This window comes from Anolis carolinensis, chromosome 3 (genome assembly GCF_035594765.1).
Source record: "Anolis carolinensis isolate JA03-04 chromosome 3, rAnoCar3.1.pri, whole genome shotgun sequence".
In the NCBI taxonomy this organism is placed as follows: Eukaryota; Metazoa; Chordata; class Lepidosauria; order Squamata; family Dactyloidae; genus Anolis; species Anolis carolinensis.
Genome location: NC_085843.1, coordinates 254051587 through 254072908, shown reverse-complemented (window position 1 = coordinate 254072908; position 21322 = coordinate 254051587). Strand labels below are relative to the sequence as shown.

At 35.8% G+C, this 21322-nt stretch overlaps 1 protein-coding gene across 3 annotated transcripts in view; it reads right to left on the bottom strand.

Annotated features, from left to right (window-relative positions):
- Window positions 1-21322, bottom strand: part of u2surp (U2 snRNP associated SURP domain containing) — a 43002-nt gene that overhangs the window by 2459 nt on the left and 19221 nt on the right. For 2 of the 3 annotated variants that reach the window (XM_008106201.3, XM_016992072.2), the window contains exons 12-26: window positions 19941-19984; window positions 15259-15363; window positions 14705-14771; window positions 13791-13954; window positions 13236-13398; window positions 12740-12819; window positions 10922-11009; window positions 9476-9598; window positions 8314-8473; window positions 7489-7584; window positions 7258-7324; window positions 6356-6518; window positions 5441-5551; window positions 4486-4604; window positions 2794-2970 (exon numbers count right to left, since the gene is read on the bottom strand). In XM_008106201.3, coding sequence (XP_008104408.2) covers window positions 2794-2970; window positions 4486-4604; window positions 5441-5551; window positions 6356-6518; window positions 7258-7324; window positions 7489-7584; window positions 8314-8473; window positions 9476-9598; window positions 10922-11009; window positions 12740-12819; window positions 13236-13398; window positions 13791-13954; window positions 14705-14771; window positions 15259-15363; window positions 19941-19984 — 1727 coding nt within the window. The remainder of the gene's footprint in view (window positions 1-2793; window positions 2971-4485; window positions 4605-5440; window positions 5552-6355; window positions 6519-7257; window positions 7325-7488; window positions 7585-8313; window positions 8474-9475; window positions 9599-10921; window positions 11010-12739; window positions 12820-13235; window positions 13399-13790; window positions 13955-14704; window positions 14772-15258; window positions 15364-19940; window positions 19985-21322) is intronic. The other variant, XM_062976640.1, reaches the window with a different exon arrangement.

Here is a 21322-nt window from a genome sequence, read left to right as displayed (position 1 = left end):
ACAAGGCACCCAGAACACAGCACAGTACTCCTGCTAAATACTGACCAGTGTAGAAAAAGAGGGAAGAGGATATTACTTCCCTCAACGTGGAAACTATGCTTACATTATTTCAAGTTAAAATAGCATTCACCTTCTTTACTGCAGCATTACAATGCTGACCATTATAATGACCAATAATCCAAGGGTCCTTTTTGCATGTTACACTGCCGAGCCGAATATCCCCCACCCTAATACTTGTAGATTTGGTTTTGGTGGCCTAAATGTAGAATTTCCATTTGTTTCTATTTAATTTATTTTTCCTAGTTTATCTAGGCCCTTCTGAATTCTATCTTCCAACGTGTTAGCCACCACTCCTGGTTTTGCGTCACCTGCAAACTTAATAAGGACTTCCTCCATCCCATCATCTAAGTCACTGATAAAAATGTTGAATAGTAGAAGCCTTAGAACTGAACTCAACTTGAAACCTTATTCCAGTCTGAAGCACTAACATTGATGACCACTCTTTGAACAGTTTTCCAACCATTTATAGATCCATTTTCCTATCTATTCAACATTTAATCAATCTGAAAATCAGAATATTATGAGAATCCTTATCAAATGTCTTGCTGAAATCCAGAAAATTACATCCACAGCATTACCACTATGTACTAAATTAGTGAAATTATTAACAAAAAAGTTGTTCTTCACAAACCCTTGCTTGTTCCTACTGACCACTGCATTATCACAAGATAATTGCAGACAGACTCCTGTATAATCTATTCTAATATTTATTTCCTGGCAGTGAGGTCAGGCTGATTCTGTTACAATTTCTTGGATCTTTTGCTTTGCCTTTTTTGAAGAAAGGGACAATGTTGGCCTTCCTCCAGTCGTCTGACACCTCATTTATTCTCCATGATTTCTTGGAAAGATTTATTAGAGTCTAATTCAATATATCTCAGGAGTAAGCCCCCGCTGCTCACCAAACCCAGAAGTATATGAATATCTATTGTTCAGTGATGCTTTAGCTGTGAATTCCTGCACTGGCAGGGGATGCAGTAGATGATCCTTGGAAATTCCTTTTAACTCCAGATTTTTTGGATTTTGTGATAGTGTTTCAGGACAAGATGCTTATTTCATGTGTTTTAATCTTCCTTCCCCTAAATCATTTCACCCTTACAAATCCTTTTCACTTCCCACAATTTTATTTTTACATTAGTGTTTCTCAAACAACACATTTTTACCTTTGCTTTAAAAAACTGACCTTTCTTCATTTTAACTTTTCTTTCTGTTTTGCCATTCTAATTTTGTGTAGTGCCTAGTAATATTAGGACAGTGGTTAAAATCATTATTATGAATATAATAAAAAGCTCTCAAAGGTCCAAAACCTATTTTAATCATGCTAGAGGCTCTCAATTAATTGGAAACAAAAGTTCATGGACAAAAAAGGTTCCCTTTGGTCACAAAACAATTTTAAATCCCGTAAGGAATCATACCAGCCAAAAGAACAGGCACTTTCTGTCATTTCTAACTTTCCAATTACAGCTCCCCGCACCAACACTCTTCCAGAAGATCTCACAAACTCCAGAAATTATTTTCATAGTGTACAAAGGAGAATTGGTCAAAGTTGCCTCCCCACTTTCACCAGCACCAACAGAGTATACATCCAAGACAACTGCATGACCACCATGAAGTTTAATTTCCAATTAACTGGGAGTCCCTATCATAAGAAAAAGTTTATTTCTATATTCATTAAAATAGGTTCTGGATCTTTGAGATATCAAGAGATATTTATTATATTCATAATAATTAATTACACAGTTATATCTTGTCCTAATTCCTTCTAACTGCTAAGTTTGTACTTCTATTATCGTTCTCCAACACCCCTAATAATTAGAGGCTTTGATTCTTTACAAGGGATTTTTCACTTCTCTAAATTCTTTCTAGCTTCAATCACAGCATGGCTATTCTCTCCCATCACCAGTTCTGGAATAATTTTTTTTCTTCTTTTCTCATCTCAGGTACCTCCAAAAGTCACTGAACAGTGCTTGCACTTATGCACTTATCAGTGACATCTACTGGCAGATAACTTTGAAGACAAATCTATTTCAGCACAATATATGACTGACCACTTTTTTATTTAAAAAATCAACTAAAACTATCAATGAAGAGTTAACACAGCATTCAGAATATCTGCATTAGCCTGGTTTTTCAAGAAAATCGGCAATAGGATGTAAACCACATTTGGTATCCCCCCAAGAATTCAGTTCAATCCACAAATACTGCATATACTCATATATACAGCTATACACTATAGTTTTTAAAAAGGAACCCCAAGAAACCTGAGTCAACGAATCCATGAGTCAATGCAAGAACTGTACCTTCTTATAAAAAAAAAGGAACCATCTCTGAATAGAGTGGCAAAAGGCGACAGCTTAGAAACTAAAAGGAGCACTGGCCCTTTCTATTCTCTCTGCTTCTGGCCATTTTGAACATTTGGACAGAAATATGGCAGCTAGCCCCAAGAGAGTGCTGTTTCTTTATCTTATCGACATGTTATATCAAAATCCCTAATTTTGGCCCACAAACCTGCCCCCAACTTATACATGAGTTTGACTTATAGCAGAATCTACAAGACACTTCTAAATCACCTGCCAATGAATACAATTGAGCTTATAGTTGATCAAGCATGCAAAGAAGTGCACTAAAGCCTATCTTCCCCTAAAGAAATAAACATCTCAAAGTGTAACTATCAATCTGAATATAATGAACTCTTACACAAAAATAAAATGAATGTTGGGAAACAGGCTACTTTACCTTTTGGCTTTTTTACTGGCATCTCTGGGAGAATCTTTGTGAGAAGACCTGGATCGTGAGCTCTCTTTGTGTGATCTCTCAGATCGCTCTGAGCGTTCTGATTTTGGTGATGGCGATTTCGCTCGTCTGCTTCCGCTGCTCCGGGACGGGCTGGGCGACGTGCTGTGTCGCCGTTTCCTTTTGGAAGAACAGAAAACATGAACCTCTACACAAAGACATCCCTCATCTCATATCAAAAGAGTTCTTCGCCCATGTAAAAGTGCTTTAAGAAAATTCAACGTCTATAAATATTCAAAAAAGCCATTATGCAGATATTCACAGCAATCAGAATTGCTTTTGCTAAGCACCACAGAGAATCATTAGGCTTGTCTAAATACAATTTGGAATTAATTAACTGCCTACCAAAAATCAGGGAAAAAATCAGAATATATAAAGATTGATGGAAATATTTCAGGAGATCCCAACAGACTTTCATCATCACTAATAACAAATATTTAAATGTGATTTATTGAGGGACCAATGCTTTAAACGTGTAACAGTGGCATACATCCAGCTGCTACCCCTGAACAGGGCAGACCCACTGAATCAGTGGGGTTTACATAATCATTGTCTTACCATTAAGCAATTGATTAAATGGGACTAAGTCAATGAATTTAGCTCCCTGTTGTGCTTATTTTTAGGTTATGCTGTGGTTAAATGTATGAGTAAACAAAAAGTCCTTTTCACTGTTGTATCTTGACAAACAAAACCTTTACAAAGCAACTGCTTTAAAGATTTAAAGACATTATGTTTATTTTTCGCAGCTATACCAACTAGCTGATAATTGGTTCTAAATCCTAAAATTATTCACTGTTTAATATCATAAATTATGTCCAAATGACAAGAACTGTTCTAATCCTTTCTGCAAAAAAAATCATATTAGAGAATTTTAATTAGTACTATCGCTCTGGAAAAACTAATTTCTAAACATTCTATGCCAAAGACTCAAGTTCTGTATTTAAAATATAAAAACAAAACTGGTCAGAAAAAGAAATGAGTAAAGTATGTTATTTGCAAGGTTAAATGCAAAGAGAAAAAGGATAGGTCCCTTGCCTGAGATGCTTAAACTCTATTCTATGACTTTCATTTTATTTTTCATTTGTATTTTATTTCTCATTTCCATTTTCTCTCTCTCTCTTGTTCTCTCTCTACTGTGTATACATGGGATAGAACCAAGCTCTAGGGCACATCTCAGGCTAACAACCAGAACTATTGTAACATGGTGTCACCATTTCCCATCCTAGAGATGTGGCCAGAAAGATATCAAGGTTGATGATACTGGAAGGGGCAGCAAATCTATAAGGGACACCCTTTTATCAGGTCTCCAGTGTGGTCCATTTATCAACTTGATCAAAACTATATCTATGTGTTGTCAAAGGATTTCATGCCCAGAATCATAGGCTTGTTGTGAGTTTTCCAGGCTGTATGACCATGTTCCAGAAGCATCTGTCCCACAGTCAGGTCTGAAGCCAGGCTAAAATGTATCTAAGATAATCCATTTCATCCTGGAACTTTTAAATATTTACATTCTGACTTAGGAGAACACAGGAAAGGAAGTAGAAATAGAGATGCGATTGTTTCAGTTATTACACTTCTGGTCAGTTACAGGCTAAGCTGAAGAAGAGAATTATCTAATTTACTTAAATTCCATACCTCTCTTTCCTTGTTGGCGTACATTCTTCTTTTTCCTTTTTGTCTTTTGTTCTGCATTCAGATTTTTCCTTATCTTTCTTGTCTCTTTCCCTTTCCCTCTCCATTTCCTTTTCCTTCTCCTAGATTTAAAAGTAATTGAGAACTTTAGACAATTTAGAATTTACCTTACAGCAACAATTCCTTCAAACCTCAAGAGGCATTTCAACTCATGATCACCACCATCATCAGTACCATTCATATATTGCTTTCCCCCGCATGATTGCAACTCAAAGAGGCCTACTAATTAAAATGATCACATATAGTAGAAACACAAAAAAAATATTTCCCAACAGCTCCATACTGCCCATGGGTCATATAATTTCCCCCTGCTCTATATAGTGAAAAATACACCTCAGTAATACAGCTCATGATTTATATTCCGCAGATCTCACATTCAATCTTCAAGATTTCCAGGGAAGCTTTGAAAAAACTCCTGGTTGGAACTCCAAAGAATGTCTTGCTAGACCAATGATCAGTCTCAGTATAAGTAAGTTTTTATGCTTACTATACTTGTAAATTCAGAAACTATTCAGATATAAAGTATAATTCACTGCAACGTGCATATATGGGTATAAACCTCTTATTTCAATATTTGTCCACCACCCTCTGGTGTGGCTGTATGAAGACCAGAAACAATCTTCCATTTTTAAACTTGTTCCTTCTTAAATCCAAACCGATTCATATAAACTATATTTATTATTATTTATGTATGCATTTAAGTAGGAATCAACTGTAAATTGTTATCTAGTCTTATCAGATCATATTTTAGAATATGTCTAAATCTGAACAATTATCACCGCTCATGCAAGTTAGATTAAACTATAGTTTCTCATTAGGTCTACACAGGTCTCTTAATTAAATAAGCTGAAATTTCATTATGAACTACTATGAAAAATCCAAATAGTAGCACTCTTACCCTCTGGAGCAATTTGTCACGGTAGTGTTCAACCTGTTCTTGAAGACTCTGGCCTTGTTTTTTGGGCCTTTTTCCAGATTCCAGTTCATCTTGAAACTTCATTACCTTCAGCTATGAAGACATGCATGAAAAAAAAATATATTTAAAAAGAATAATAAGACAAATTTGTAATATCTGTAGGATTAGTTTTCAATTTCCTTTTTCAACTTTAAGGCATACAGCTCAGACATATTCCATAGAGTTCTCTTCAATGATTAATATTCAAAATAATGTATTGGTACAATTAATCCAGAACTACAGTTCTGCTTACACTGCAATCTAACATTCTTCATTAAGAGCGGGGCTGATAAAAAGCTTCTGGAAATTTTAGAGATTGTTTTTAAAATCTTATGTTAGAAAGAAGCCCATAAAATATGTGAATACAGTACAACATTAACATGTTGACAGATGTATTATTGACAACAGTTTCCTCCTGATTCATCACTAAACTATGGTTTTGCCATTACAAGAAAATGTCTTGGGCTTATCCACTTTTAATCTGGAATTATTTAAATAGTTTATTTTGTTTGTTTATCACCTTGAGATCTCTCATTTAAAAAGTAGTATATAAATATTTAAAACAATAAATCTATTTTAAAACACTAATCACTAAAATCTGCCATTCCTTCTATACTTTTAAGGGGAAAACAAAAATTAATATTTTAAAATCCTAACAGGAACATAACCATAAAAGCCTCTGCCAAAAAAATAGTGAGTTTGAGCAAAACCTAAATATTATAAATGAAAGCACTATGAAAATCTTAATGGTCAGTCTCAAACTCTATGAAATGCTTCATTTATGCAATCGATTTTTTGTACCAAGGGGGTTTTTTCCCCCTCTCTGACATACTCGCACAAAGACATACATACACCTACCTCAATCTCTCGGAGTTTGGCACGTTTTTCCTCACTCATTTCTGAGTACTTGCTTGAAGACTTTGAATCAGACATTTCTTCTCTGATAGGATTGGAATACATGTGATGCTCCTCTGATTTAGAACTCTGGGTATCATCCTCATCTTCACTCTCTTCCTCTTGGCTTTAAAAGATAAGTGTCCTCAAAATTATTCTCTGAATAAAGATTTGCTACATAGACAATAAAGGTGGAATGATCTTCTGAGGGTCATGTGTAGGCTGACTTTAAGGTCAAGGGCCTTATGTGTACACGTGTATTTACTCAAACTTGTAATATATACTCATATACATACATATGCACAAATCTTAACAGCTGGTAAAGTGACTGGGATTTCTGGGAGTTGTAGGCCAAAGTCTTGGGGACCCACAGGCTGAGAGCCACTGCACTACATTCTCTGCCCCATTGATACCATTCAGAATTACTAAAGGAGTGGCCTTTTTCACACTGGCCAGCTAAAAAATCTCCCCTCATGACTTTAGGACTTCTGTCCTCAAACATTTTTTTTGCATCCAATTCATTTCTATGTTGAATTTGCACTTAACGAGAGGGGAAATTTCAGCATACCTCTTGAAAAAAATTGTATACATATATAACCAAACCCCATACTTGGATTTGTCTCTGAAATCAGCAAAATTAGTATTTCATGGGCAACAGAAGCAGCAATAAAAGCTCTCAATCTGCTAAGAATAACAATGCAGCTCGCACATTATTTCAAGGGAGGAAATATGCAAGTTTCCACTGACATTTAGTGAAGCATGAAAATTTTACACTTCCATGTCATTTGTGAAATCATCTTTATTCTTCTATAATAAGCTTCAGTTCAAGTGGCCAATAAAAAAACCTCAAAAATTTCACTTCTTACTTCTGATTTTCCTCCTCTTCCGATTCTTCATGCTGGTCAAACAGTTCCCATTTAGATGTTGTTACCGCTAGGGAAATCAAAGGAAATGCAGTTATTAAAAAATTCAACCAATTGTCTCACAACATAATTTGAACTACTGTTTTATTAATATTTGGAATTGAATGTCAAGTTAAATACTGGGCTGAAAGAGTTTTAACAAAAGAAGTGATGTACTTTAAATACAACCCTAACCTTGTGATTCAAGTGCAGATTCATCCACTGCTTCCCACTTCGAAGGGGCAACTTTGAAAATTGGCTCATTCTTTTTAGACTCTTCAGTAGCATCCACTGTTGAAAAGATAATTTAAGCAATAATGTAAATTCCAAAATTATCTATGTTTATGCTTACTCAGTACACATAAAAAATCATCACATTTTCATGTGAAAAAAGCTGTTATATACAGAAAAATACCCTAAGTATATTTAATCAGAAAAAGTCCAAGTTACAGCTGTTACCCTGATCACATTCAGAAAAGTCAGACAAAAGATCCTTCCAAGGACTATTCGCTGCACTCAAACAAAATGATAAAAACCCACAGTAATGGGACTAGGATTTTTTAGTACACACAAGTAGAAACCATAATCTGGGTAAATTATCAACTGTCCTATCTGAATGCAACCTAAACCACACAATAAAGGTGCAAATGGCTTTAGAGGCCTGATCCAAAGTTTGCAAGACTTGGTTTTCATCATATTACAGCTACCTGGTGGAAAGTGTGTCACTGGATCAGATTTTTCTTTTTTAAATGTGATACCAGAAGAGTTTTGATGTGCATTCAATACAAGCACATATAAAAATAACTACTGTATTATGAAACCACAACATACTAAAAATGCAAAGTTTGCTTCTACAAGACAGAACGTGGACTAACTAGTAACAAACAACTGACATTACAGCTTTTCTCATTTCTAAGTGAAATGTATTTAAAGTACTGACTTTAAATACTAAACTATCATAACGCATACTGTGAAATTGTACAGGAGTCTAAAAACACACTACATTTAAATATATCTTACAAGGTACACCATCAAGATCATCATCAAGCGACTTAATAGGAACTCCATCAAGGTCATCAATGGGAGCAACATCGATAGGAATTCCATCCACATCTTCTAGAGGAGCACCATCAAGCTCTTCCTCAATAATGGGAGCTCCATCAAGATCATCAGGTACTTCCTGTAAGCAAACCATGCATTCTGAGAATACTTCATATTCTCGGGGGGGGGGGGGGGGGGTTGTTTAATACTTAGTTCCTCATAGTTTTCCCCATTCATACAAATGTCCAGAATCAACATTTATCTACTGGTTCTGCCAATTTCATAAATCTTGGAATCACATATAAGAAAGAAGGGAAGTAAGTTTATTACCAGTCAAAATACAATATGACTTGGGAATCTGTGCCTGATTTCCACAATCATTTAACCTCAGAAAAAGAGTTGATATTTCAGGCATATTGTACATGTTGGCATCAAAGTTATATCATACATGTCTATGTACAAAAAACTACTGTGGTCATGGATGCATTAATAAGTTAATATAAATTATGATAAGCAGCTGAAAATTCAAAATTGTTTAGAAGCTGCCAAAAACTACTTCTTTGCAACATTTGTAAAGCATTTTTCTCAAGTTCTGTAAATAGATGGAGAATATCTAGCAATGTCTGCACGTGCTGCACGCTTTCATATAGTTTGGAACATGGACCATAGATGATAAATTCAAAACATCTGGAGCCAATTCTGAATACTTGAAACAAACAAACATCCTTATAAAATAGTGCCTTTTAGTTCAACCAAAGCCACACAACATGGAAGAGATGAGAGGCTGCTCTGTAACATTCAGATACTTTAAAATCTCTCTCCTTCTCACTCACACACACCTGAATACTGATAAAGAGGCAATGCACGTGCTTCAGGTTCCAAGTAATTCCCAATACGTAACTGGCAAATGAGCTAGTTCAAAGGCAAAGGTATGGACAATGTTAACATTCATATTAGGAAAAAAACTGTTTATGTAACCTCACATCAAAGAGTAGTTTCATGTGGGAAGGAAATTAGCCCTGGAATCCAAAACTGCTAGTATAAGCAGCTGACATTTTAATTTTCCTTACCTCTAAGGCCCGAGGTTGTCCTGTTTGCTTCCACATCAATACTATCAATAACTGTCTCATCTCACACTTACCTCTGTTTCCTTTTCTTCAATAATATTTACAAGCCCCAAGAAAATATTCTGCAGTTTGATCAAAAATGGTTCTGGATAAATCGCCCAGTCTTCCCATGCTCTGAAGCATGTCATTACCCGTTGCTAAAAGTAGTAAACAATGCTAGTCATTTGTATTGAGAAGTACTTTAACAACAGAATACAAAGCGTGAGGCTATACATGTATTTTGCATTGTGCCCTTCAGCGATTATTTATACAGACTTATACTGGGTTCTGGTCTAAAACTATCTTTAGTAATAAAACCCATGCAGACTATAATCATAACTGAATGTAGACTGTACTAGTCATATCTTCTCAATGCAAGGGAAACAGTAGTACTGTTTCACTTCAGGAAATGTCAATGCAACTTTAATTCAACTTAATATAAAATGTAATTTAAAAGGCAGAGAAAAGGATCAAACAAACTTGATGCTGGAAATGTGAGAAATCAAGTAGGCTTGAATTTGAAAGAGTTATGCCTCATATGACAGAATATCGCAGTTACCTTAGGATCCTTTTTAGCTAAAGAGTGGGGCATAACTACTTCAACAAATAAATAAATAAACAAATAAATAAATAAATGCTGTAAATCCAATGCAAAAGTAGTATACTAAATAAATATATATAAGTATACTAAAATAATATACTAAATAAATTACACATGTGGATGGTCTGGCCAAAGTGTGGTTGTATGCAGGCTTTGGAAAATCAACGTGTGGCCCTTGAAGCCCTTTAGACCCTCCTCAAATGTTTTAAAATCTTGGTGCTAACTTTCAGGCAAAACCAGCTCTGAAAAGTTCCATGGCCACCAGAATGGTCAAAAGTGACATTACACCATTCCCAGAGTACTAAAATGTACCAGTGCAACTTGCCAGAGTGGCTAGGGAGTGGTCCCCACTTCCGTTTGAAAGAAAATCTTAATCCCAGTTGTTATTTGAAGGTACTTTATATACAACTACTTTTTAGTTTTCTTCATTTCGCTGGAGCCACTCACTACCTTCTGAAATAAGCCTGAACTCCTAAACTAACTAACTGGACTGAAGAAGAATTATTTCTGAGTTGGTATGTGCAGAATTGCATTGTTAGTCCAAGTATGTCCTGATGGTAACTTTTCCTATTTACAGTCCAGCCTCCCTCATTTATGACACATCATTGTAAAAAAATCTCTGAGATTGTACCTGACACTGATACAAGTATAGAGATTTTGGCACCTTATTTCTTATTTTCCCAGGACTTCTAACTGCAAAATATTTTATGCTGTTAATTCTCATTATGCTGCTTTATATTAAATGTTCTTCATGTTATATCTTTATGGGAACAATTTGGAAATGCTTACTGAAGGAAGTTCAGTCCAGGAGATCATTAAATATGTATGAATTATCCTCAGCCTACCCATATGTCCGAAACAAACACAAATATACACGTACCTTAAAGTTTTCAGATTGCAGATGGCCTTGTATTGTCCGGTAGGTTGCATTCAGATCAGAGAATATCTGACATAATTTTGACTCAAAACTGAAATGACAATTTTCATAAATTAAGTACTGCACAGTGGAAGTCAGAGGTTTTATACTAGAGCTACAAAAACAAGTCCCCAATTTTCTAGTAATAGAGAGACTCTGAGCCTATGGGGAGAACATCTGAAATTAAGTCTATGAATAAATCTTTACGTCTGTGAAATACTTATTAAAAATGAGAAAGTTTACTATTGTATTTTTAAAAGATGGAATATAAAGCAAACTAGTAAATTAAGATATATATTTGCACATTCATACACAAAACAATTAAGATGTAGCTCTTCAATGGTTCCTGACCATATGCTATAGTAGAGCAGAGCTTCTTAAACTTTTTATACTTTTGACTCCTTTCCAAATGAGAAACATGGACTATAAATCAAATGATTACTGATAATAAATCAGCATTTGCAAGGCTTGCTAAGCAGACTGGTTTTCCTTTTTTGTGGAGTACAGTTCTTCAAAGTCCACTGTAAATACTGTACATTGTTGCTAACAAGATTTGTGTAGCTGGATAGTGTTCAGAAACCTTTTAATGATGCCAAGTTTTTCATGACCTAAAAATTGAGCTAAGAAGATCCCATTTGGAGTTGGGACCCATAGTTTAAGAGGACAGTTACACAACTTAGAAACACATTTTCTGTCACTGTGCTATAAATATATCTCAGAGACTATAGTAGTTCCCAGTCTCCCAAGTAATACAGTCAATGTTTACTATATATAACGGTGTATTTAGGGGGGGGCCAAAATTATGGATTTTGATACGAGCCATGGATAAATTGAAAGTCACTCCAAAGAGAGGGGGAAATGACAGCACTACATCAGGGCCAGCTTCTCTTCGCTGCTGCTGTTGCTGCTGCCATTTTGTTAGCCGGGCATTCAAAAAGCTAGAAACAGTACTATCAGAGAGATTAAAAGTGAACAGACTAAGCTCTCGCCTTTGTCAGGAGCGGATTTCTGCTTCAAGAAGTCACCATATATCTTCTTTGTGACATCTCAGTGCCAGCAGGGGGCATTGGTGGACGCAGCTAGCTCGTAGGAAAAGACTGATAAGGGCAGTGTGGGTAGGGAGTGAGATTGGAAGGGAAGCAGGGAGGTTGGCCAAAACCACCATTTAGCATTTTGTTCTTGAGCTGCAGAGATCAGAGTAATAAAGCCAATTCCAAAGGACTTTTTTGAGTGGTCTACATTGCTAGCTAGATCCTGCAGGTAGTGACAGCCTTTTGCTTTCTACTCAGAAATTATTCCTTTTTTGATAAGAATTTCACTGACGCATGAATAAATTGACCCTGGTTTAATTTCTTGACTAAAATGTGTAGTGTTCCCTCACTTATAGCGGGGGTTACGTTCCACAACCACCCGCAATAAGTGAAAATCCGCAAAGTAAGGATACTATATTTATTTTAATATTTATACATTATTTTAGTAGTTATACACTATTTTAAGGCTTTATCAACCAATCGTATGTTGATAAATCGCCTCCTTCTCCTCCCGTTACCGCTTGGGCTCCTTTTCTCTCCCTTCGGCTTCTCCTTCCTCCCTTCCTTAGGCTGTAAATTATAATTTTTTATGATTTATAATATTCTTTTAGTTTATTGAAAAACTGTGAAAAAGTGAATGCGCAAAAAGTGAACAGTGAAGTAGTGAGGGAACACTGTACACATATCTTGAGAATATACAATAGGTCTGTAATTTCCTTCTTTTGAAAGAGTTTAAAACTTTGATACTTACAATTTTCTGTAATATGAAGCATTGGCAACTTTTGCAGATGAATTGTATAGCACATCAGAAACCAAATATAATCTTGCAATCTGCAAAGATAATGGAAGTATTATCTTATGATATTATCACAGATTGAAATACAAGACACATCAGTAGATACCACCATCTCAAAGGACAGAACACCAATGGAAAAAAATTAAACAGATTGTCTAGGATATTTTTTTTCTGCATCTATTTCTGTACTATTTTTGTTCATACAAAAGAAATTACACAGCAAGTGACTGAAATCTGGCAGCGTTTAAAACTTTGGAGGACAGAATAAAATGGAATTCCTACATTACAAGTCTAAATCTTACGTAATTTTTGCAACAAATGTAACTTTGGCAGAGAACTAAATTGTGCTTTTATAAAGGAAATTAATTGAATGCCAATGTGAATGAACAATGTGAAAAGTTATACAGAAATGTTATATGATACACAGAATATAGAGAGAAATCAATCCTACCTTTTTGGGAAGTGGAGTTTTCAAGATGGATAGCGACTCAGCAATGCAGTCTACAATTTCTTCTGCGGCTTCAGCATTATTAAGACAGAAAACCATTGCATCTCCAATATCATTCTTACGCGGTGTTAACCCACGCAGGATTTCCTCTAATTTGTCCCTCTGTCTAAAATTCCAGTTTCAAATTTTTAGAAAACTTAGCAACACCCTTTCTGCACATCTATAAGCGAGCCTTATTGTACATTATACTTTAGGAGGAAAATAATCTAGAACAATCTGCACTGTATGTTCATATTTTATCGAAACATACTAAAATTGACATTTTCTTCAATATTATGCCACATGTAACAAAAAAGGATCCTCAGAAATGCATTACTTAGCAGAAACATTGGTTTAAGATGCCTTTCAAAAAGAAAAAAAAACAAACAAACAAAAAGAGGGGACTAGCTCTTCAAATCCTGGAATTTCTGTATTAGCTCCTTTCTAGTAGAAGGCCACAGACAGGCAATTACAGGACTAAGGGAAAGATATTATATTGGGTTCTTCAAAGATGCTTACTCCTCCTTAAGTGCACCCTTCTTGCTTGGCTCCTCTACAAAGGCTTCGGGCTCTTGTTCTTCTGACATTCCATGGAGATAAGGATTTAAAGGAGGTGGTCTCCAAAATGAGCCATTTTTAAACATACGGAAATCTTCAGTCCTCCATTTGGTTGGAGCATCACCCTAACCAACACAAAAGAAAAGAATAGGAGAACAAGAGTTAAAAGAAACAATCCCTCCACAAAGAGAAGAAAACAAGGCTCCAGCAAAGAGCTAGAACTTGAGGAAGGGCAATGCAGTGTTGATTTCCTCTTGCTCTCCTTCCCAGGAGTACACAATGCCAACCCCAACACTCTTCTGGAGGAATGAGATAACTTGCATGTGGGGTTGCAACAGGTAGGAATTGGAAAAAGTCTTGTGTTCAGAAAGAGGTAGTGGGCAAAAATCCTACATCACTGAGTATGGCATAATAGTCCCATAGGTAGTTCCTCTCACAATCACCCCAACTTCTTGTGTTTCTGAATTCAATCGCTGGTGGAGCACAAAAGAATCAGAACACTTAAGAGCAATCTTCCCATAGCCAGATACTGACATAATCTTTGAGATTCACCAGAGACTTCCAGAGGTTTCAGAGAATGATGTCATCATTCTGTACCTAGCTAAGGGATCACAGAGTCTTCTTTGATCTTCCCTACTCTGTAACTCTGTAACAGCCACTGTCATGGAGAGGGAGCTATCGCAATGAAACAGTGGATCTTGCAGCAGGGAGGGCTTTTACCACCGCAGAAGAAGGACAAGAATGCCAATTTCTACAATGGCCAAAGGGACATACACATTATGCTGAAATTACACTTGCATATTTCACTAACAGGACATCAGCCAAAATATTTCAACATATACACAATAGAAATCAATTTTAGAATATTTCTTCACCTGTAGGATTGAATAAAGCTTCCACCTGTAGTATACATGGGCTGGAGTCTGATTCTCAAACAAAAACCTAGTAGTGGGAAAAGGAAAATGTGAAATTAAAATGCAAATATATTTAAATCTGCTGCTAAAACACTTCTTTCAGAATCTTCTCCAGCCAACCACCTTTCATGGTCAAGGAAAGATGCAAAAAAAACCTAGGTCTGAATAGTACCATTTTAAATTACTAAATGCTCACAAGAACATTCATGCATTTTTTTAAAAGAAACTAAAATACCTTCAAATAAAAAAAATAATATTCTTAGTAGAAAGTTAACCTAGAATTCTTTTCTTAAATATCTAATTTTCTGTATCTGGGGATTTTATTTTAGAACAGAAACACTCAATTATCTAAAAGACACAGTCTGGAGTAGTTCTACCTTATCTGCTGCTATTTGAAAACTATATCTACTTGTATATATCGTTTGATGCCATATGTATCACAGCATACCAATACCTGAGATGAATTACATACAACATGCAATACTGAACAGAAATAGGGAAACAAAAATAACCACCTGAACATTGGGTTGTTGATTTCTCTATTCATAATCATGGCTTCAAACATGGGTCCTTCACGCACCACAAATTCTATCATTCGATGTATCAGCGCAAGCAAATTCCTACAACAACAACACAGTTAAAGGAACATTGATTCAGACCTAACACTATACAAACTAAACTCCACCTAAGATATTAATAAATGAAGATTATTTTGCTGGACAGTGAGAAAGATTTGAACAATTTTGGAGCAGTGTTCTAACCATTAGAGAGAGTCAAAATTAAACTAATGATTGAGTCTTCAATGATAAACCCTGATGCAAGAAAGTTGTGTGGCCCACATCTTATCTATTTCAAATATAAAAATAATAAGTTTATTTTGTTTTGAGGTAAATGGAAAGCTATACAAATGGTGTATTAGCAACTTCCAGACTAAATTAACTTGTGGTCAAAATTATTAAATATTAATTACATATTAATTAAAATATTTTAGAAAAAAATTAACATTGGCAAAAAAAATTCCAATCCTGATGTACTGTTATCTGTCTACACAGATGAATATAATCAAAATACAGGGGCAGACAGGAAGCACTTGAGAGCAACCAAAGCAGCAGCACTGCTAATCGTTGTGTAAATAAGGTCCAGATCATAGTCAGTTCCTATAATGGGGAACCAGAGGATATTCTATTTCGTAGTAGAACAGAAATAATTGTACAGTGGGCTCTCTGGGTTCGTGAATTAAGTATCTGTGATTCCCACATACTACGGCTTGTCATGCTACAATGCTGGCAACATGAATGTAAACATTCATATTCATATCACCACCCCCTAATAAGATGGGCAATGATCATCCATGTTTTTTTTAAATCTGAGAAGGGTCCTGGAACTAATCCTCCTGGATATGGTGGGCTCACTGTAATTTTAAATTAGTACAGCATTAGGAAGAACACTTTCTCCAGGTGAAGATTAAAAATTGAGAAAAGGATGCTGCCATTAGTGACAACGCTCCATATAATTATAATTTATGAGCCACAAGCTATAACTGCTATGCACAGTTATACTTCTTTAGTGAATATAGTCAGCGAGAAAATTCACAATTAAGCATTTCAGATTGCATCAAAAGATCTAAGTCTATATAATAAGAAACTTTGAATCAAATGCTACAACGTAATTACAATGTAATTGATCTTATTTTAAAGTTTCTCACATTCTCAATATATTGACTTGCATTGTTGAACTTAAGGAAGCTAACAGGGAAAGTCTTTGTGGAGGGTCCTCCTGAACAATGTGGGATTAGACAGAAGTGGCATTGGGAAGGAGGAAATCATTAAAATTAGGCTAGTCGAATTCCCCTTAGGCTAGAAGATGCCTAACTCCATCATTGCTGTTCTTGAGGGACTCTCCAAACCCCAAAGGTTTTTTTTCTGAGACATAGTGATGATAGAAAGGAGGAGTGAATAAGCACTTTCCATTTGTGAACTTCCTTTAATTAACTTTTCTTAATAAGCAAGCCATTCACACCCCAATCCAGAGAAGTCCAAAACGAAGATGCATACAGAATGACTCTGTTTTTTTTTGTTGAACAGCAATATCTATACTCTTTTGCAAAGTGCAGTTCATACTTCCCAGAATTCAAACAGAAATATGCAATGCTATACAAGGAAGATGCTAAACAAAAGGTTTTTAAAACCCATGGTGCATGTGTTCTCTTATGCATATGAAAAGGGCCTCATTGGATTGGGGTGCTCAGCTAGATATCAAAACTGAGCTTGACAATAAGAATAATAGTAGATAATTTCCCCCTCTGCTGCTCTGCTTAGCATTCAAAAGGCTAAGCAAGAATTATATCCCAGTATAATTCTTTTACATTTTATACTCAAGCTTAATCTTTTTATGAATTTTTTGTGTGCATAACATTTCATTTTGTATAAACTACTTGCAGGCAAAGCATATCTGTTATCTGATAAAACATTGAAAGGACAACATCTTCCTACTCTACTGATCAATATAATTATTACTACATATATGACGCAAGCTATAACTACTAAAAATAGCTTACAACTAGTATATTTAGTTTAGTCCTTTTTTCTAGACGTACTGCTAAAAACATTCCAAATAAATCATGAATCATTTTATTCACTGCAGCTTTCTAGAAGTAGAAATAACAAAAGTACAGAAACTATATTTGAGAATATCAAAGCAAACCAGTTATTTGCCTTTGACTTTTAAAGTCTCTCACAATCCTCAAAATGCAGGTGAAGTATCACCTCTTTCCATATGTTGTTACTTATACCGCAAAACCATCTCAGGCTATTATGCCAAGTCAAATATGGAAAATTGCTAGGCCTTTTCATTAGTGTCACCCCAGTTGCCAAAAAGACCTTTTTTTTCGTGTCAGGAGCGACTTGAGTTGCTTCTGGAGTGAGAGAATTGGCCGTCTGCAAGGACGTTGCCCAGGGGACGCCCGGATGTTTTGATGTTTTTACCATCCTTGTGGGAGGCTTCTCTCATGTCCCCACATGGAGCTGGAGCTGATAGAGGGAGCTCATTCGCGCTCTCCCTGGGTGGGATTTGAACCTGGCAGTCTTTAGGTCAGCAACCCAACCTTCAAGTCCCATCTTCCCAAATATTTTAAATAGGTTTATTAAATAGGTTTATTAAGCCATTTCTTATTTACTTTCCTGATTATTCAGCTTAAAGATTTTACCTCTACTGTAATGATATGGCTTTAATATCTGTTGATTTTAGTTTTCTCCTTTTATTATTGTCCAGCACTGATTAAATGCTGCATTTTGTCTTACTGTGTTCTTATTATATTGTTGTTTGCTATTTGGTGTTTTCATTCCTTAACCTGGACAAGTAATATATATATTACAAGAAATCAAATTGGCAATTCAAAGAAATGTTCAAGTGTTTAATGAGAGCCAGCATGGCATCATAATTTAAGTGCTGGACTCACACTCTGTGAGATCAGGGTTTGACTTCCCATTTGGCTATGGAAACCCCACTGAGCAGCCTAGAGCAGCACACTATCTCAGCCTTGGAGAAAGATAATGGCAGCCTGCCTCTGAATAAAACTTGTTAACAAAACCTTGTGAAGGATTTGTCTTAAGTTACCATAAGTCAGAAACTACTTGAAAGCATCAAAGATTTAAGCCTATAATGAAGCACCATTTTGTTTGATTTTTATCCTTATTATTATACACTGGCATTGAACTTATACAGAATGTGGAAACCTCAATCAAAAAGTCCCACTTCTTAACTGACTTCTCACTTTTAATCCGCTTCTCCATGGAAGCGAGAAATCTCATCGTAACTGAATATTTTTTACGATTTCTTCATATTATTGAAATGGGGGCTGTACATTTTTAATTCAATGATATTTTCAAATAACAGTTACTGGTATGTTGCTACTTTCTACTCATAGATGCTTATAATGCTGCAGTGAGTAAAACCAGAATACAGCTTTCTGCAAAATGAAACAACAACACTGTTTTCAGTTTCAACAAAAACCTTAGTTTTCCAACATGTTCTACTGCCCACTTAAGCTCTCCCACATCACTACAACTATTCAACACTAGACGTTGAAATTCCTCTATGTTAATAACGTATATGGCATGGAAAAGACACCTGCTATCTTGAAAGCTTATATCTTTGCTACAAAAGTATTGTGAATGTTCATGACAAAAAGCAGTGTATTATGAAAGTATGATAGTTTAAAAATCTCAAACATTAAGCTGGCCAACAAAAAAGTCTTTCAGTTATAATAAAACCACATTAATTGGAGCCGATCGTACCAAAGTCTGGTCAAAAACTGTATACTTTCCCAATCCATCCCATGATGTTTTCCTGGTCCCCCGCTGCCGCAGACAGTTCAGCTGGTGTTGCTCACCAAGGCCAATGTCAAAGAGAATTTGGAATTCTTTGGTGCTCATTTATTTTAAACAATTGTTTGGGTTGCCATGTCTGAGAAGAGTTTATGCTTGGCTGAGCAAGGGTGTATCTAGTATGTATATTGTTCTAGCCCTACCTTTTACTAAATCTAGCTTGCCTTGCCTGTATTGGAAGACTACTAGGTTACATGGCTATCTATTCTGTTTTTATATCTGCAGGAAATCAAAAAGTTCTAATCTGCAGGTGGGGAATGAGTAATGTTACAACCATTGAACAAGAAATAAGACCTTTTATCATATCCTTAAAAATCTCAAGTTTGCCAGTGACTGACATTTGACACTTCCCATTAAAGCCCGACACAAAAGCAAAATTCCTGATCACCTGTGTATTAAATAGTCTTGACCATTTGTGTTCTAAATACACTGTGGGATACCACCCCACCACCCCAGTCTGTTTAGAATAGTGAAGCTAAATTAGTATAATCCCACTACAGAACTAAACTATAGGCACGTTGAACACCACACATAATGTTACATAACTATATTAGCCCTTATATGCACATACTAAAAGAGCTGCAGTTTAATCCACTTAAATTTTTCATTTAGCCTAAAACATTTGACAGTCAAGTGACTCACAGTTTATAAGGTAGAGAAGAAACACTAACATTCTCAATTCAGACCTAAAATGTATAAATCAACCATTGCTCAGTCAAACCTGAACTCTTCCTCAACATCACAATTTCTGTAAAATTCCAAAGGGGATATTTGCTATATTTAGAGCAGTAATAATAAAGAAAAACATGTACCTTTCTGTTGGGATAACCACTTTGACTATGGCTTGCGACAGAGTCTGTATATGAAGTCACATCAGATAATAAACATAGAATATGTGAGTATTGTTAACAAGTAACAAGCAAAAAAATACATATGCATTAAAAATTCTACACATCTATCACAAGTTTTGCAGGCAATCTCTGCTGCAAAGTCATACACTACGCAATTACATAAAGAGCAATGGCTGTGTGCAGTGAATCACAAAAGGTTCACTAATTTCAAATTACGAAAACATTCCTTTGAAATGTCCAAAGGAAGAATGCACATCAATGCACTACACAGGTACTATGCTGGTAACAATGCCCCCAATCAAGAAGGGCAGACAGATACACCTATGTATACAAAATGGCTTTACTAATTGAAAAGCAGTTTCTTTCTACTGCACTAAGGAGCTGTTTTCAAATTATCTCTTGAGTTTTGAAAACAGCCTCCCAGTGTAGCATCAAAAAAACTGCTTACGAAAACTAAAACCCCACTGGGCCCAGAAAAGCCCACTGCATGCATAATAAAAGGAGGGGCTTGCAATATGAAGGAGACTGGGAGGAATGTTTCCTCCAATTTCCTATTTTAATACTCCACAAGCTAACATTCATGACAGCTAAATCATGCTTAGGTGATAGAGCTATGCTTCTACTCCCCACGCCCTCCTTTCTGAAGAACAGATTTTCCCAGTTTGAACTACTGGCTTTAACCAAATGTAAGCACCGCCTATGCACTAACAGTGACTGTAGTGAAACTGAAGCAGGGTTCTCCTCTCAACCAGGATTTGTATCCAATTTGGGATCTTGGCTTCAGAACCTGACAGGGGAGGGCACCCCGTGTAGCTTTAACCACAATTAATATCCATGTCAACACAGAACTTAGCCATGGTTACAGCCAGTAGTAGTAATCTGAACTTCAAAAAGGGATATAGAAGGAAACCTGCAACCTGCTTCTGATTCAATCAGGAATGCCTTAGTTACACTATTCCTTACTTCCCATGTCTTGCAACCCTACATCATTTATGTTTGAGATACTTACCATTTACTGATATGCTAACTCATATCCTTTCAAATAACCTGATATTCTGGCAGCTATCCTCAACTATGGACTGAATGTCTAAAAGAGCTTTCTATCTAGAAACTACTTGTGAGCTCATTCTAGTGTTAGTTTATCTGCCTGTGTTTAAAATATATAATTTAAATAATTTAGTTATTGCAAATCTGGCAGCTAACAAATGGGGGACATAGAAGGAAAAAAAACCAGGGAGTGTGGAGGGGAAAAAATGATGGCCAGATTATGAAGTCCAATTAAAAACAAGGCCCATTTCTGTGGCCTTCCCAAGACAATATCTCAGGAAAAAATGCTCTTAAAG